Source organism: Clupea harengus, unplaced genomic scaffold (genome assembly GCF_900700415.2).
Source record: "Clupea harengus unplaced genomic scaffold, Ch_v2.0.2, whole genome shotgun sequence".
NCBI classification, from domain to species: Eukaryota; Metazoa; Chordata; class Actinopteri; order Clupeiformes; family Clupeidae; genus Clupea; species Clupea harengus.
The window spans coordinates 7,144-24,989 of record NW_024880389.1 but is presented as its reverse complement, the minus strand read 5'-3'; the positions used below and the strand labels follow the sequence as shown (position 1 = coordinate 24,989).

The window sequence follows — 17,846 nt, the reverse complement described above, 5'->3', positions numbered from 1 at the left end:
TGTGTGTGTATGTGTGTCATAGAGATGTATTTAGAAAGAAAGAAATTGGACTCAGTGTGGCTATGTGTCTGAGGAGAGAAAGAGAAAAAGTATTAGATTGCATTCTGCAGTGTGTGTTTGAGAGAGAGCATGCATTTGTGATTGTGATAGCACATGCATTATAGATAGATGTAGAGAATGTGTGCATTTTCATATTTCATTTTCATGCATCCCCTCTGAACATCAGCCTGCTCCTCTACTCCTCTACCCGCAGGGTTCTGGTCACATTCCCGCCGCAGAGCTGACCTCCTCCTCCACCCCCTACCTGCCTCCTCCTGCACAGAAGCCCGAGGCTGTGGTCCACGCCATGAAGGTAAGGCCCAGTCCCATCCCCCACGCATGAGTGCTCCAGTGCACGGTGCAGGTCCAATGACCGAACTTCAGAATCAGAAAGTAAACACTAGCTTTGCTCAATGTCCCAAATGCCGGTATTATTTTTCATGAGATAAAGAACAAAAAGTTTCTATTTACGTTGCATAATACCTTATTTCTGTCAGGAGTTTCAGTGAGATTGCAAAGCATGTGAATCATTTTCAGGCCATTAATTGGCTAATGCTCTCAGTAAGCATGCAGTGTTTTGTAATCTTAAATATAATCTTCAGGCAAATACTTTAAATCTTCAAGTACTTTTGTTGAATTGGTCATAACTGTACTGTAGATCACACAGCAAGCAATTGTGCCACCATGTGGTATGTCTAGTAAATTAGATATTTTATAAGCCTCCATTCCCAGTCTTAGAGTCTCACAGATTAGAGATCATCCTGTCAGAGGTCAAACTTAGATATCAATAGTTAAAGTTGCTGTGACAAAAGTGAGCATTTGCCTCATCCCTTGGTGTTTGTGCAGGTCCTTGAGGTGCACGAGAACCTGGACAGACAGATCCCTGAAGATTATGAGGAAGACCTGAGTGAAAAAGAGAAGGCCATTGTCAGAGAGATGTGTAATGTAAGCAGCCTATTGGTTATTTCTGTCTCTATGGCATATTGTAGAGGTGTCATACAGTGTGCGTGAGTGTGTGATTTTGTACAGTTATGTTTGCAGTATAAGTACTGTGTATATATATATATGTGTTTCCTTGAATTTGAAAGTGCATGTTTTCATATTCGTATTAGGATATAGTGTGAATATTTGTGTTGGTATTCTGCATGTGTGTGTGTGTGTGTGTGTGTTCTGCATGTGTGTATGTTTTTTCTTGAGAGGGTCGTGCATGTCATCATTTGATAGAGGATTCTGGCTCCCTCTACAGCACTACAAAGCCTTGTTTTTGTTTTTACGAGGACCGTAATTAGTGTCCCTGGGACGATGGGCTTGGAGTATTCATGGCACTGTTGTCAATGCAATTAAAATAACTTCACCAGCTGAAACAATGCCACTCTATTGGAGCTTGTTCAGGAAGCCACTGGGTTCTAAGCACTGAGGGGCGCAGATCCCAGATAAGGATTCCAGGGGCCCCTCTCCTGTGTGTGTGTGTGTGTGTGTGTGTTTGTGTTTGTGTTTGAAAGGACGGGGATCTGGGAACGGTACACTGACACTGTTCTCGTACATATAACCCCGGTATTTTCACCGCTCTACGTCTGTCAAAGAATCGCCACGGTGATGATGTGCGGGCACAATGCCACCATTCATGGTCTCCGATGCCCTGGCATTAAAGTGGAATTAGGCCTTCATGTCTTTTGTCTGCCTCTGATATCTCTCTTTCCCCACTACTCCCTCTGTCTCTATTTGTGTGTGTGTGTGTGTGAGTGTGTGTATGTGTGTGCATTGTGAACTTGTGTAACATCTCTTTCCTTTTTCTTTGTCCCTTTCTCTTTTCTGTCCCTTTTTTGTATACCCCCCTTGATCTCTCTCTCTCTCTCTCTCTCTTGCTACGCTCTCAGGTGGTGTGGCGTAAGCTGGGGGATGCAACAGGCTCTAAGCCCTCCATCCGGCAGCACCTCTCTGGGAACCAGTTCAAAGGACCTTTGTAGCCGCGGCATCAGCCAGCACCCAGGGTCTAAAGCAAACAAGCAACCCAGTAAACAAAGCGGGAGACACCAGCAGCTGCCTCCTGCACAGGCAAAGGCTTTCCTAGGAAGATCACCAAGCAGACAAACTGCTTGCATCGCTCTTTCCTCAACTCAAGTCGTGTCATATCCTGTTTTCTTCCTTCCCCTTAAGCTTCAAAGTAATCATCACAAAACACAAACAAACAAGAAGAAGAAAAAAAAACACAACATCCGCTGACAAGTCAGTTTCATGCCATACTCAGTGTTACAAAGTGCTGAGGACAGACAGCTAGTTCTGACCAATAATCTGCCATTCCAGGATGTGACCCTAGAGGTTGGAACAACCGTAAACCTGTTGTTCAGAGGTTGCTTAAACCTGCATGTCTGATCATGGATGGGTTTTTTGCCCGTACGTTTGAATTGTGTGTGGTTGACCGAGGAAGCTTTTTTTTTTTTTTTATGTAGAGCTACTCCTTCAGGAAGCCCACATGTTAAGAATCGCGGCTGACTAAACATGGCACTATTTTTCTATCAGTATATTTTTCTTCTCTAGAGTGGCCATGTATTAAGCATACATGTGTGTGTGTGTGTTATCACCATATTCAGTTTCATACCTTGTGTTTCAAAACTGTGATCATTGTATGGAAGGATGTAGTATATGCAGGGGTGAACAGAGGAAGGGAAGTCCTTTTTGGTCTGAATACTGGAGTGTGCTCTGAAGTGTGTGTGTGTGAGTGTGAGTGTGTGTCTGTGTGTGTCTGTGTGTGTTTAAGAGAGAGAGAGAGAGAGAGAGAGAGAGAAGTCTGCTGGATAGAGGAGGTTATCAATAATGTTTAATTCTTCCACTGACTGAATCATTGTAATAATTCTAGTGTTCGTCAGATAAAGCAATACAAACCCACTGGTTTTCAGGCCCACTCCCGCTAGAGGGCCGATGCTAAGTGCCACTCAGGGAACTCTGAGAATCTGGACCTGTTTTGGCATTGGCAGAAGGCTGAGGCAAAGCTTGTTGCTTGAGTTTTGCACTTCTGATTCAGAATAACAGTAACACATTAACACATGCTACAAGAATCTACCTTCATTATATGAAGAAGCAGATCTGAATTTGACAATCATTCTAATGCTAATTAAATGTAATTCACGTTCACACTTCCATCTGTCTAACTGAACAAACGTGAACGGGCATGAACATAAACACATTGACCTTAAGCTGACCTTGAGCTGACGAATCCAGATCAATCCCAGATTTGGGCCAGAGTCACTGACTACCTTGTCAGCACTTAGCTCATTAAATCACACAACAGCTAAATATAATGGAATGGAAATTTGTAGTTCATGGCTGAACTACTAGTCCTCTGATCCCAGATCATTAGGGACAAGTTGTCGCAATACAACTGTGTTCTGTCATAACTGCAAAGCAAGGCTGTCCGTTGACTCTGAAGATACCACCTGAAGCTGCGTCTCACGAGTTTCAAAAATTCCACTGTCAGACCTGCCATCGATATACGACCTGTTGGATCGGTATCAAAGCCCTTTGTTAAGAGCATGTACTGTGTAACATCTCTTTGAGTTCTTTTAGCCAAGTCCTTTTGCTCACTTTTCTGAGTTCTCCAAGCTGCAGGGTGTTCTCGTTGAGCATAGTGCGGTCTGTGTGTGCAGTCTGGAAAATCTCTTGACCATGTCTGCAGGATTGCTGAAATGACAACTGCCTCAACGCCACTTGCAATAAGCTCCTCAGCTCATGTGAATGGACCTGCATTTATATAGCGCTCTTCTACTCATAAAGCACTTAAAGCGCTTTACAGATGAATGCCTCAGACATCTACCCATTCATACACCGATGGCGGAGGCTACTATCTAAGTTGCCAACCTGCGCGTCGGGAGCGGTTTGGGGTTCAGTGTCTTGCTCTAGGACACTTCGACACTTGGTGAAGAGGAGTCGGGATCGAACGACTCCTCTACCTCCTGAACCACTATCACCCCCCAGTCTCTCAGTGTGGGAGTTTACACCAGCAGTGAGGGACGATATTTAGTGTTTTATGCTTCTTGTCTATTTTTGCCACTTTCCGTGAGTGGCCCACAAGTTCTATGAAGTCCACTTCTTGTGCACCTCCTTTATGGCTGTTGTGAGTTGCTACTTGTGTCAACAGTTCACAGTTCGTCCATCTGCAGACGTTTTCAGAATGAACCTGGCATTAGGGTCTCTTCCCCCCCTGCCTGGTTTGATTTGGTCTACACTGTGGTGTGGTTATGTCATTAGAGTAGTTAGGTGGGACGGGTGAGAAAGCTGACATCCTGATATGACACGATCAGTGCGGTAGGCCTGTTTCTCGCTGTGTTATGAGCACTGCGCTGCGTCCTGTGGATTCAAAAGACAGACTATACAAGCACATCTGGTTCCTTTGATAGTAGCAACTATGTTGCCCATTATGTTTTGGTACCATGGTTGGATTTGAAATTGTCATCCTCTTGTACCAAACTTTTTTTTTGGTACTTCTGATTAATGAGGTCCATCTTCTGTGTTTTTTTTTGTCCATTTTTATATTTTCCATTTGCTAAGTCTTTGTGGGCTTTCTCCTGGTTTGACCTCCGTGTGAGCAGAAACTGATGAGGACGAGCGCGTCGGAGTGCAGCACCGCAATGATGTGGCGTGTGATGTGCGGTGAAGATGTGCAAAAAATGGTTGATTGTCTAATCTGTCCAAATCTGTCCAATCATTGTGGGACCTGGTAATCCATATGGATTCTGTTTCTCAGTTTCTGATTGGATGTTAACCACCACGTGTATTATGTTCTGCTTCACTGTGGATCAAGAGAACCGAACGTTGAGTGTGAATGCACCTTTAGTGCATTGTGTTAGTGCTGGCTGAGAACCTTTAGAACCAGGTTCTTCATGTGTTCCTTAAGGACTAATGGATTTCCCTGTGTACTCTTAACAACTCTTAGCTGAGCTCACTGTGCACAGTGTTCAAGCGTAGCATCTCTGTGTACACCCCGCAAGGATGACCATACCACTTCAACAATAACAACATTTGGCAAAGCTGGGTCGTCAAGGACTGGAATCAGACCATGTCACGATAAACCACCAACTAGCGTTTCTCGTGTGCATTCTTTCAAATATCAAAACTAGGGTCTCTGTGGAGTTTAAGTGATCTCTGCTGGGTGTTGCATTTCTCATAAGAAGTATTCACCTGAATGTTCACATGAACATGCAGTCCTGTCCTGTCTGTATTGTCAATGATCCCTTAACTATGTCCTGTCCATGTCATCTGTGGTCTCTAAGCTGAGTTATATCTGTATTGCAAACAGTGTCTTAGCTAAGCTATATGATCTATGTCTTTGTTGAGTGTTGAAGTGTCATTATTGAAGTTGATGTATATGTGCACATATAGCTCGTACATACTGTATAAAGATGGTATCTCATAGAAATATGAAGTGCAATATACTGTATATGAGCTATGAACCTGAGACCTACATGAGCATTCTTAAGCAGAGTCTTGTGTGTAACAGGGACACAAAGAGACTTTCAGCAATACACAGAGCCGTGTCATTGTGGTCAGTGTATAATGTCCATGTCTCTTTTGCTTGGCCTGAACACTCAAGATTCAACACTGTTTCTAAAGGACATTTGCTGCATCTGGTTTTACTGGTATTTAAATGGCTTGATAGAGGGTAAACAAAACAATTTAAAATTGGTGAAAATGTGCATAAATAAACATATGGGACATTGTGATTGATTGTCTGTATACACTATGCCCAGTTTTGGTAAAGGGAACAGTCCTCATTGAATGACTGTGCAAAATATTATGAAACATTTATGAAAGGCAAGAGAATTGTTAAGACCTAAAGATGCAGCAGGTGGCTTTTGTCTGTGTAATATGTAATATGTGAGATTTGCCACAACTTGATGTCTAAGGTAAAACACATATAGACAAAATGAGCAGCAATCATTTGATGAATGAAGAAGAAATCATTTATATTTGACATATATGTGAAAAGAATGTTGTTTGAATTGAATTTGAATTGACTCACCTAAACTGTTCCTCAAACAGTACATATTCTGAAGTTCAGAACCTGCTGTAATGTTTCAAATTCACCTGAAACACAAGTGAAAATACACTCATTTGTTTAAAAAAAAAAAAAAAACGTATTTTGAAAAAGTGACCTTTTTAACTGATAGTCTATACACAACTACTGAGTTTTTATATATGTGTTCATTTGAAAGCACAACGTTTAATTGATATTATTTTCTTATATTTTCATTCAAATGCACTGCTTCTTTTGTGACAGTGGTGTGGTGAAGAGCCTGTGATTAATTAAATGTTTTGTTGTAGACTGTCACTATGTAATATTCAGTAAACTTGTATCCTTGGATATACAGCGTTTGCTATGTAAATAGGCCTTCCTATTCCTGTAGGATATCTTTAGTTAGCATGCAGTCATATATTTTTCATAAGATGTATACATGTATCTGAGATAGACTGATATCTTAGCAACTGAAAAGTTTGGCTCAAATGGAAAAATCTCCTTTAGAGTGTTTACCATTAAAATGAAATACACATGTTCATGTCTCTGTCTTTTATAATCCTGTGCATTTGAAGAAAGGGGCAAGGTCGCCATCTCCTGGAGGACTGGTGAAATTGTATATGGCTAAAGAAAATATTGTTGGAAATGAAAAGATACTTTTGGCAAGAACTTGGGCCTCAAACTCACTGCACAGACCTAGACACAAACATGCTCTACTGGAAACATTCATAGGAGGATATGCACAAACACAGAATACACACACACCCACACACACACATACACAGACTCAGACTCACAAAATAAATCATTGGACGTTGTGCAGATACTTACACATGACAGGTTTTTTTTAAAGCTATGTATCTATTGATTCTGCAGATAATGTTTCTAATTGTCTCTTACATTAGTGTTTGGTGGGCCATTCCATTCATACGGTGATCCCAGGGGCCTTTGTGTAAGCAGATCACTGGACAGGCAAACAGAGTAGTGACTATGCCTGTGCAAAAGTCAAGGTCCCACTCACAAGATTATATTACATCTAGTATACTAAAACTGCTAAATGATTCCAACCAAGAGGTAACCAGTGGCAGAGAATACAATTATAGCCTGCTCTTTATGGTTTAGTTTAATTGTGCAACATAGGCCTTAGCTATATGAAAGCATTGTGTATACTTAACAGGTAGTTGTACAATACAGTTCATAGCATGCTTAGTAGCATATGTATTATTAGATAGAGATTTTGTATTTTTTTATGTCTGATTTAGTTGTACCTTCTATTTAACTTCAAAACACCTGTTAGTTTTCTAAGGCATAGCCTGCTTAAGCCTACTCCAACTGATGGTTTGATTTATGTCATAGTTCAGCTAAGCAGTGATGAAGAGAATTATTTTGTTAAAAATGCATATAAGGACGATCACACGGCGACTTCATGTCTGTGTAGTGAAGACAAACTTGGAAGAAAAAAATGTGTTCTTACCATAGACATAGGAGTAATGTCTATACGACCAATGAAACTGAGCAGAAACGGGGCGGCCTTCAGTTCTACCAATTAGCGGGCATGTCTCAAAGGGGGACAAAAACTCTTCACATTTCCACTTTAAAGCAGCAGTAAGATGTGTTTATCTAAAGCTAACCCGCTAACTACCTAAAAAGCATGTTAAAACCCGTGCAAAAAGCGTGTTGTTATGATATATTGATGATAGTGTTTTTTCTAATTTTGTGATTTAATTTTTTTTTAACATTTTTACAGGATTTTCCGGCAAATATCACACTGCTACATGATGTAGTGGGAATGACTTGTGTTGATCGGTCCTTCTTATGTCCATATCCCAAACCATCAAAATGAGTTTGATGATACCAAACTAGTTGCTTTAAAGACACACCTCAAAAAGTAGCAAATTGTTGCAAAGTGTTGCTGTAAAGCCAATCAGAGAATATTTTAACTTGCACATGTTGTTCCATCTGCCAATGAAAAACCAAAGCACGTGATAGTAGGGTTGGCGATACTTCAGCAACATCCAATTGGAATGATGTTATTTGCCGTTGGAGGCGTTGGCAAATTGAGTGGGGTTAGGTTGAGCAGTTATTCTCCTTGTGGAAGTGGATTGAGAGCAGATTGACAGGAGGAACCGTTGCTGATAATTATAAGGTAGTTTTATCAGACAAGTATAAAATAATGTGTATTCGTTCTGAACAAGAATCCATTTATGTCTGACAGTAGTTTTACAAATAACTTTTAAGTTATGTTTCCATGCAGCTGCTTGACGCTCTGTTGCAAGCTAGTTAGCCAGCTAACAAGTTGCTAGCTTATTTGTGATGTAGCTTGATATGAAACCTAAGCTAACTAGCTATCTAAGCTGCCTTCCCCAGAATAGCCAAAGTTTAATACTTGCTGGCTAGCTAGCGTGTCCACTATGTTAGCTTCTAGCTAGTCAAGACCCCAAATGTTTTAATTGTTGGGCGTGGTAACTTAAGTGACTTCATGTGCTAAACCTATATGTGGAGCGCAAGTTTGTTGAAATCGGCTGTCTTGCGTTATTTGACACTGTGCAGGTTAGTTGGGCTTGCGTGATTTGTTGCAGCGCTATGGCTAGCAACTGGTTTAGCCAAAGCCGACGCTATTATTAGTAACCAAACGACCAGTTAACTCGGTAATTTCTGCCCCTGTCAGGCACGGGGTAGCCGAAGATAATTGGCACAAAATTAGGTCAGCTGTTGGTGGCTTGAACTTGGGCAAGACACGCATATCCATTGTGAAATTATTACAATGATGGCCTTCATAAAACACCAACCTTGAGAAGTGAATCTGGGTCTGGTCATTCATTAATTTGACAGTGAGTTTGAAGCAATTCGAGTGATCTTAATTGTTAGAGTGGGTCATAACTGCTGGTGTTTATACGTCCAAACTGAAGGAAATCTAAATTTGGTGCCATTTGTGAAAATTAGATTCGTATCTGAATGAAGAGAGTGGTGATGGAAGATATGTGTCTCAGTGAGACGGAGTGTGCGTTTGTAATGTAAAAAGTACCATCCTCTTTCTTTACCAACCATCTTTCTTCTGCAGACCGCATTTCCTGCTACAACATGTAGGCCTCCGATCTGAGGGCAGTGGCTGATTTTGTCTGTGTCATGGCAGCCTAAACTTGGTTATCAACATCAAAATCAGATTTTTCTCCCTGCAGTTACATGGTCACTTCCTCTGTCGGCTCATAACTAGTATAAATAGTTGAGTAGTCTTTGCCAGTAGCTCGGCTTTCTTTGTTTGTGGGTACCAGCTAATATTCCAACCTCGTTTATGTGAAACCTCTTCTAAACATAACCGCTTTGCACTGGTTTCTTTCTTGCACTGGGAAAGTAGCACTCCTGAAAGGCAGGGACAGCTGAGATTGCAAAGTCAGTTGCTGCAACATCTGTGGTTGCATCAATGTAGGTCCAGTGCATGTTTCCTCTTGCCCTAGGCCTCCTGAAATGAAAACTGTTTCTAGAAAAGTTTATTGAACATTGGGCTACAAGAACTACTCATGTTAGCATAATCCAACAGTTTAATTCTGTGTACATACACCTGTATCTTATGTTGTGTTTAAAACCAAGATCCTCTAAAAATGCATTATTCCATTTATTTAGACATTAGACTATCAGCCCCAATACTGGCTGTGGAATTCAGTCCATGCATTAGGTTTATGCACTTTAAGTTTTATACATGAAATCAGATGGATGTGTGTGGAAATATTACACAACAGAATCACACCGGATTGTTGCTAGGGAGACGCTGAACAGTTCCGAAGCTCTGTTGCATTGAAATAAGGTCAACAAATGAAAGTAGGATGAGGCAAGCAAACAGCCCGCAGGATGTAGGTGTAGCATGCATGCTGCAGACAATGGTTTTTAAGGCACCATTTTGCTGTCAGTGATGGAACGCACACATACACACAGCCCTGCTATCAGTTCATCTATTTTAATGGACAGGATCGATGCTTTTGACCAGGATGGCATATCCAGTGGTTCTTTTTGGATTCTAAACGGTACTCATTGATGAACAGCTTTTAACCTGTCAGCCATAACCTTTTGAATAGCTGTTTTTCTGTTTGGTAAAGACATGAGTAAGAGCATCCTTTGCATGGCTGTGCTTGTTCACAGATACTTCAGTGTACAGGTGGACCACAAATGGTGACAGAAGCAAGAGTGTCTGACAGTGGCACATGCGGAGCTGCTTTGGCTTAGATCACTTACTGGATGAGCTAGGAACAGCTTTAGCAAAGTCCCATTTCATCCAAAATCCCACTTTGTTTTGTTCTCATCTTGAAGCGTGGAAAGTTTAACACAGTGATCAATAGTCGATTTAATTTTTAGCCTTGTAAGAGCAATCATTACATATTTTCCTGCATTTGCTTAAATCCAGCCACACTGGCTTGTTGAATTTGCACTGGCTTGCGGTCCAAAGATCAGGCTGTCAGGCACAGAGCTAGGAGATGAAGGCGTTCATTGACTCTCAGCCTCTCTCTCTCTCTCTCTCTCTCTCTCTCTCTCTCTCTCTGTCTCTCTCTGTCTCTGTTGTTGTTTGGTAGGTTACATTCTGACATTCACTTGAGCTGTTTATGTTCTCTCTCACTCTTTCACTGGCCTAAAGTAGCGAGTGGTCACCAGGAAGCTGTCAGGGCTGCTAAAGGGTTTTGTGCCCATCTGTCTTAAAGGGTTAGCGGCCATTCAGCTCAACCTGTGCTCTCCAACAGAGGAGGAACACACACTGTCACTCACTCTCACACACCCACACACAGGGATCTGCTGCCATTACAAGTACACAGGACACAGTTGGAATATAAAGTGTTTTTTGATTACATAGAAGTTGGTGTTTGATGCAAAATCTCGTTTAAATGTAAAAGCACACTTCAGACCCATTAATAAAATGCCATGCTCACACTTCTAAATAATACATGTGATATGTGTGATGATTATTGAAATTATCATGGTTATTTGGTGGAAATTTCAAAGCAAAAAGTACTGTAGTTGACTTCAGTGATAATTACTGACCTCTAGTGGTCTTCATATGCATTTCACATTATACACTGGATAAACTGTAGGTTGACGTTGAACTGTCTGGTCTGTTGAACCTCCTGTCTGAAGAGCAGGAGAAATGTTAAATGAGAAAAGATGTTTAGATACTTTTGTTTAGTTGATTGCCTCCCGGGGGGGAAATTCTTTTCCACAGCAGTGTATGTCTACTTCACGTTTTACATCCCATAGTACATATAACAGAACAGCACACAGTGCTCATCTGCGAACAACATGAGTTCAACAACAGTGCATTTAACAGAAACCTCACATGACAATGACTGACCGTATCCACCTACACTCAGCAACAGCAGGGTTATCAGTGGGTTATTTTGTTAAGTGCTGCTGTGGCTGCGGGTACCAGGCTTTAGCCAAATTGCCTGATACCCACAGCCAAACGCAGGAGTAATGAATGGCCTTATCATTAACATTATAAGGACATGCATCATTATGCTCTCTCCTCTCATAATAATAATAATAAGAAGAAGAAGAACAAAAATGATGATGATAATAAGGATATAGCCTCATTCGGCTCTCTCCTATCTTTGCATAATAATAATAATAAGAAAGATGATGATGATGAGGATGATAATAACAATAAGGATATTGCCTCATTCTGCTCTCTCCTCTCTTTGCTTAATAATAATAATAATAATAATACTAGTAATCATGATGATGCTGCTGATGATGATAAGGATATTGCCTCATTCTGCTCTCTCCTGCTCTGTTGTAGTAAAGCTGCATTTTGCTCCAGACAGAAGATGGGGAAGAAGAGTCGTGTGAAGACTCAGAAGTCGGGGGCCACCGCTGCAGTCTCCCCCAAAGAGATGATGAACCTCATCTCTGAACTCTTGCAGAGTAAGTGCAGCCAATGGCTTCCTCACCACAGATAAGAGGACAAGGAAGGTACTGCTAGGATAGAGTTTAATAATTGTGTCATTGTTTGGTGACAGAGACAGAACCTTTCAGAGTTATTGCCATCTGCAAGTGCCTTTATTGAATTGATTTCGATATTTATCCTAGGTGGCATAGCCTATTACTGGTCTGTGTACATTAGCAAGTTGCTGTTGACTTCAAAGCGCTAATCTCATAGACCAGTCATAGACCATACAAAATTAATGAATATATTTCTCATTCTCTTTTATTGTGTGTATTGTTGATGGGTGAGAGATTAATGTCAGCACGGTGGCTCAGTGGTTAGCACTGTCGCCTCACAGCAAGAAGGCCCTGGGTTCGCATCCCGGTCCTTCCAGGTCGTTCCAGGTCCTTTCTGTGTGGAGTTTGCATGTTCTCCCCGTGCCTGCGTGGGTTTACTCCGGGTACTCCGGTTTCCCCCACCATCATAAAAGACATGCATTGCATTGTGTGAATATGAATGAATGTTGGTGGTGGTCGGAGGGGCCGTTGGCGCTGATTGGCAGCCACGCTTCTGTCAGTCTGCCCCAGGGCAGCTGTGGCTACTGAGGTAGCTTACCACCACCGGTAGGTGTGTGTAGGTGTGTGAGGTAGCTTACCACCACCGGTAGGTGTGTGTATGACTACTGGACTCTGGACTCTGTAAAGCGACTTCGGGTATATAGAGAAGCGCTATATAAAATTGAATTGATTGATTGATTGATTGATTGATTGAATGTCACCGTTTTTTTTTTTTTTTGCTGGGTTATGTACTAGCAAACAGATATTGCACTTGTGTTATCAGAGCTGTGATGAAGCACAACTGCAATGGATATCATCTCTATTTCACTTTTATTTCAGAGATCCATAGCTTCAGCCTGTGCAGTTCTTCTTATGCTTCTGTGTTGATAGAGATGTTTTCCCCTTGCTGACATAAGTAGACCTCCTCTGAAATAAATCGAGGGATTACTCTGACCAAAGACCACTAGTGCATTCCCATAAGTGTCTTCCTCTGGGAGAGAATCTCATTTCCTCTCCCTGTATTAGCTTTGGGTATTGGGTACGTTATGAGATCTTTAGGTAAAGTTTTCATCTCCTCTGTGAGACTAGCCCGTCAGTAGAGGCCTGACTGCACATTTTTCTCAACAATGTAACACACCTTTTTTTTTGGATTGAAATAGTTTAACCCTTCTCTTCTCTCCTTTCAGAGTGCAGCAGTGCAGCCCCCTCTGCTGGCAAGGAGTGGGAAGAGTATGTCCAGATTCGAACGTTGGTGGAAAAGATCCGCAAGAAGCAGAAAGGTTCTAACTTGACAGTATACTCACATACATACACACATACATATATACACACATGCATGCATACATACGTACGTACATACATGCATGTGTGTGTTTGTGGGTCCAGATATGTCAGTGATGTTTGACTGTGATGTTATTTGACATGATGTGTGTGTCTGCTGGTATGTCAATGGTGTTTGAGGGCAACAGAGAGGATTACTTTTCTGAGCTGATGGCCTGGGCTGCAAATGTTATGTGACAATCTTGTGTTGTGTGTGTGTGTGTGTGTGCGTAGGTATGTCAGTGACGTTTGAGGGCAACAGAGAGGAAAACTTCTCTGAGCTGATGGCCTGGGCTGCAGACTGTGGGGCCTCCTGCGATGGCTTTGAGATCTCCAATTTTGCAGATGAGGGCTACGGACTCAAAGCCACAAGAGATATCAAGGTGTGTGTGCTTACTGTCTAAAGATGTAATTAATAACCCACACCCACATGTACTCACTCATACATACATACATACACACACACACACACACAGGTACACACACACACACAATAGCCAGACTTGTCAGTCATCACTAACTCAGTCACACACCGACACATGTTCATACAACAGTGTGTTTACTCCTCTCTCTCACACACACACACACACACACACACACACACACACACACACACACACGTTATATCACTCACTCGCTCTCTCTCACTCACTCTAACTCTCTCACTTAGATAAAGTTATCTCTCTCTCTCTTTCTCTCCCGCTCTCCTCCAACATGGTCTCTGTCACACACACACACACACACACACACACACACACACACACACACACACACACACACACACACACACACACACACACACACACACACACACTTGACAAAAACAGTGCAGTTCAATAATGACTTGATGTAGCGACTAGACGGAAGCTGTGGCGTTGCTGAAGTTGTAATCATCAATGTTTTTAAGTGGATTGGCGAGTGCTGTTGAGGCGACAGGCCGCGTGTTTCCCTCCGTGGGGGGTCTGGATTGATCAGCCCATGTTATTGTCAAACGCCGCCATGTCCAGTGATCAATTTCCTTTAGAATAATCTTCATATGAGGTGCTTATTGAGCTCTGCAGATTACCCTCATTCACTCACATTGATCACACTGAGTGGCTTTAATGAACTGGGAGTGCTCTTCTCGCACCCAAGCCTTTCAGATCACTACGAGACTCGGTTAATGGGCCAAGTAATCTCACACGCCCAGGACAAAAACAAATCAAAACTCAATCAAACACTCGACTGGTGTACAGTAAAAAAGAGATCCATGTATTACATGCATGTGAATTAGTTTCCCTTGCTAGTTCTGAGTACTCTCAGCCTTCCTCAGTTTATGAATTGCATGCATTTTTGTTGTTCATGTTGAATGAAAATATGCGCATTCACAGTTTGGTCATACCATAGTCTATATATGAACACCATGTACTACGGATGCACTGATACTGATACTGGTGTATATATTACTATTGTCTACATATGCATACCGTCTAAGTATACTGTGATTCCCTGCACTGTATATTGCCATGTACTAGGGATTCACTGATACCGATATCGGTGTATGAAACTAGTGTAAATATGCATACAGGGTAAGTATACCATAATTGCCCTACTATTTACTGCACACTATATTACAATGTACTATTGTAGGGAATATACTCATACTCGTAAAAATTCTCCGATATCACACTCTAAAACCACTTCATGGCAACATTACGTTAAAAACTAAATGCTGCGTTCAGGAGGTGTTATGTATTTTTTTGCCTACTAGAAACATCTAGTGGTTAGTAGACTTTATGACTTTATATGTCATGTATATGTATATATAAGGTTTTTATGTAACTTTATTAAACAAACCTGTGTATTAACTACACTTTTTTCAACGTTACGTGATCATGTCTAAATGCAAGTGAATTTTTAAGTCCTCTGTTTGTCATTCAAGCAGCAGATCTGTTCACACTACTTGGCCCGTTTTGTGTGAGCGTGAGCGAGAGCGCTCCTGTTACAGGGTTTGTCATTGTTGATAACTGGTGGTAGCTAGCTAGCTAGCTGATTTTAATTCACTAAGGCAAGATTTGAAAGCTTTGGGTGTAAGAAGATTTTTCAAAACGTAAAAGGCCCAGGCGAGGCTTGAAGGGGTGGAGGAAGAGTTGCCCACATTGTCAGTAACAGGAGACAAGAGCAAGGTGGCATTAACACGTGTGAAAAGAGGAGCCGCATTACCGTGGTGAAAAATCATAAATTCATGTATAGGGCACAGGAGCTTAACCGCAGGCCGGTTTACAAAACGTTTACAAAATCAATGTATAAACCGTGGTTAATAGTCAGGGATTTTTTTTTTCAATTGTCATTTTTAAATAAGAAAAAATGACTGCAGCAGTTCTGGTTTGTGTGTAGGCAGATAGCCTCAAGATTTCAGCCAGGGAGGAGGTGAAAATCTGACATCAAAGAGCTCTGTCTGTAGACAGCGGTGGTGTATAGTGTCTGTGAGTAGAGTGATGATCTGAAACGCATGTTTGTAAACAGGCGGAGGAGCTCTTTCTGTGGATCCCCCGGAAAATGCTGATGACTGTGGAATCGGCCAAGAACTCCGTCCTTGGTGAGTGTGGCTGACTGATCGCCGACTTTTGACCTTTGACCTCTGGCATGTGCTGCCACGTGTGTCATGCGGTCTCAGGGTTTGACTTCACTCCTCTCAGTACAGCACAGATGCACTGAACACAATCCCCCCCGGAGATGGTCGCAAACCGTTCTCAAAGCAAACAATGCTGTATCTCCAGCATAGAGCAACTAAAAGCTGCACTAAACTGACCCTTCGATGGTACTGATCTTTCCAGGTAGCCATGGACTAATCTAAACTAAATCTTACAAGACAAGATTTTAATAATCTATTCTTCACTTCAAAGAACCAATAAACGATTTACACATTGATTCAGCTTAGAAGTTCTAATTAGTACACAGTGTCAAAACCAGTCTGATCTTCATTGTATATACAAATTATGCATATGCATCTATATAGATTTTATGTACTTCTGTCTTATGTGCCTTAATGTAATCCTATTATATAGTACTGACATGTGCCCCAACTCCTCTCTAAAATGTTGGTTCTAATGCCGTGACAAAGTTGTCCTCCATACTCAACATTGGAAGGACTTGTCATCAAAGTCGTCCTCCATCTTCTAAGCATGTGCATAAGCTGCTGCTGCTGCTGCTGCCCCCTGTCAGGTCAAACGTCCATCTGGCCGCTCCTCCAGCTCTCTCTCTCTCTCTCGCTCACTCCCTCTCTTTCTCTCACTCCCTCTCACTCCCTCTCTTTTTCTCTCTCTCTCTCTCTCTCTCTCTCTCTCTCTCTCTCTCTCTCTCTCTCTCTCTCCAGGTCCCCTGTACAGTCAGGACCGCATCCTGCAGGCCATGGGCAACGTGTCGCTGGCCCTGCACCTGCTGTGTGAGCGCGCCAACCCGGCTTCGCCTTGGCTGCCCTACATCCGCACACTGCCCGCCCACTACGACACGCCGCTGTACTTCCACGAGGACGAGGTACGCCACCTGCTGGCGACGCAGGCCATCGCAGACGTCCTGAGCCAGTACAAGAACACTGCGCGCCAGTATGCCTACTTCTACAAAGTCATTCAGGTGAGGAGATCGGAGTGTGTGTGTGTGTGTGTGTGTGTGTGTGTCTAAGTCATTCCGAAAAGAGGGTTAGTGTGTGTGTGTGTGTGTATGAACCAGTAGTGATGGTCAAAGAGTTGCTTTCAAACCCCCTTGAAGTGTCATTTTTGACCCGACTGATGGCTCAGAAATTGGACCTTGGAACACTGAGCCCTGTGACATCACCGGATAAGCCCCTGCACTGCTGAGTTTAAAAGCAGATTAAAACAGATGTCATGTCAAGCAGGACATAGATGTCAGATGTCAGAACTGACATCCGCTGAAATTGGCAGAAAGAGAGTGAGAGTGAGAGTGGGAGAGTCCATTACATAGCACGAGTAGCACATTGTGATGTTAATATTAGAATAATAACTGGTTGTTGTGACTTATGTTAGACTTCTTATTTTATGTTACTAACCCTAAACCTTACCCCAACTCCAATTACATCTAACACCATACTGATATGCAAATTAAATTGTACTAATTGTACAAATCACATTGTAATTAATTACATTTTACCTTGCCCACAACTTTCCCTCTGATTCGCCATAGGAAGCTATCTTTTTGAAGTAGTAGTTGAATGTAGTTAAACTCTGATGAGAAGCCCTATGTTTTCTGCACTCTTTGGTGTCAGCCATCTACGGTATTAAACCAGCTTCAGTTCCTCTGGACGTGTTCAGCAGGGTCTGGCTCTGCAGTCTGTCTGCCTGTCCTCTGTTCTGCTCTGCTCTGCTCTGTGAGTGCTGAGGCTCTTTTTAAAAGCTTTTCCATCCGCTGAAGTCTGAAGGCTGCAGTCTGCAGTGTAGCCTGAGGTGGGCCAGAGGAGCCGCTGAATGAATGCCCTCTTGCACTCAATTTCAAGAGTTGTGATAAGCTGCCATTGACACGG

At 42.2% G+C, this 17,846-nt stretch overlaps 1 protein-coding gene and 1 long non-coding RNA gene across 2 annotated transcripts; both read left to right on the top strand.

The window, feature by feature from the left end:
• Positions 1–240: 240 nt before the first annotated feature.
• LOC122132026 lies at positions 241–2,224 on the top strand. The gene is made up of 3 exons (XR_006152158.1): positions 241–352; positions 886–984; positions 1,917–2,224. It is a non-coding gene; the product is annotated as an uncharacterized LOC122132026 (long non-coding RNA).
• A 5,848-nt stretch (positions 2,225–8,072) lies between these two features.
• LOC122132025 (actin-histidine N-methyltransferase-like) lies at positions 8,073–17,005 on the top strand. Its single transcript, XM_042706773.1, has 6 exons — positions 8,073–8,195; positions 11,829–11,953; positions 13,198–13,290; positions 13,565–13,713; positions 15,836–15,908; positions 16,686–17,005. The coding sequence occupies exons 2-6, from the start codon at positions 11,857–11,859 to the stop codon at positions 16,988–16,990; spliced, it is 717 nt and encodes a 238-aa protein (XP_042562707.1). The 5' UTR covers positions 8,073–8,195; positions 11,829–11,856; the 3' UTR covers positions 16,991–17,005.
• The last annotated feature ends 841 nt before the right edge of the window (positions 17,006–17,846 follow it).

Excerpts from the sequence above, each read along its gene's own strand:
- LOC122132025 (XM_042706773.1), top strand. The coding sequence starts at position 11,857 with ATGGGGAAGAAGAGTCGTGTGAAGACTCAGAAGTCGGGGGCCACCGCT. Across the intron at positions 11,954-13,197 it reads CATCTCTGAACTCTTGCAGA|AGTGCAGCAGTGCAGCCCCC; the intron begins GTAAGTGCAGCC and ends CTCTCCTTTCAG. Across the intron at positions 13,714-15,835 it reads AAGCCACAAGAGATATCAAG|GCGGAGGAGCTCTTTCTGTG; the intron begins GTGTGTGTGCTT and ends GTTTGTAAACAG.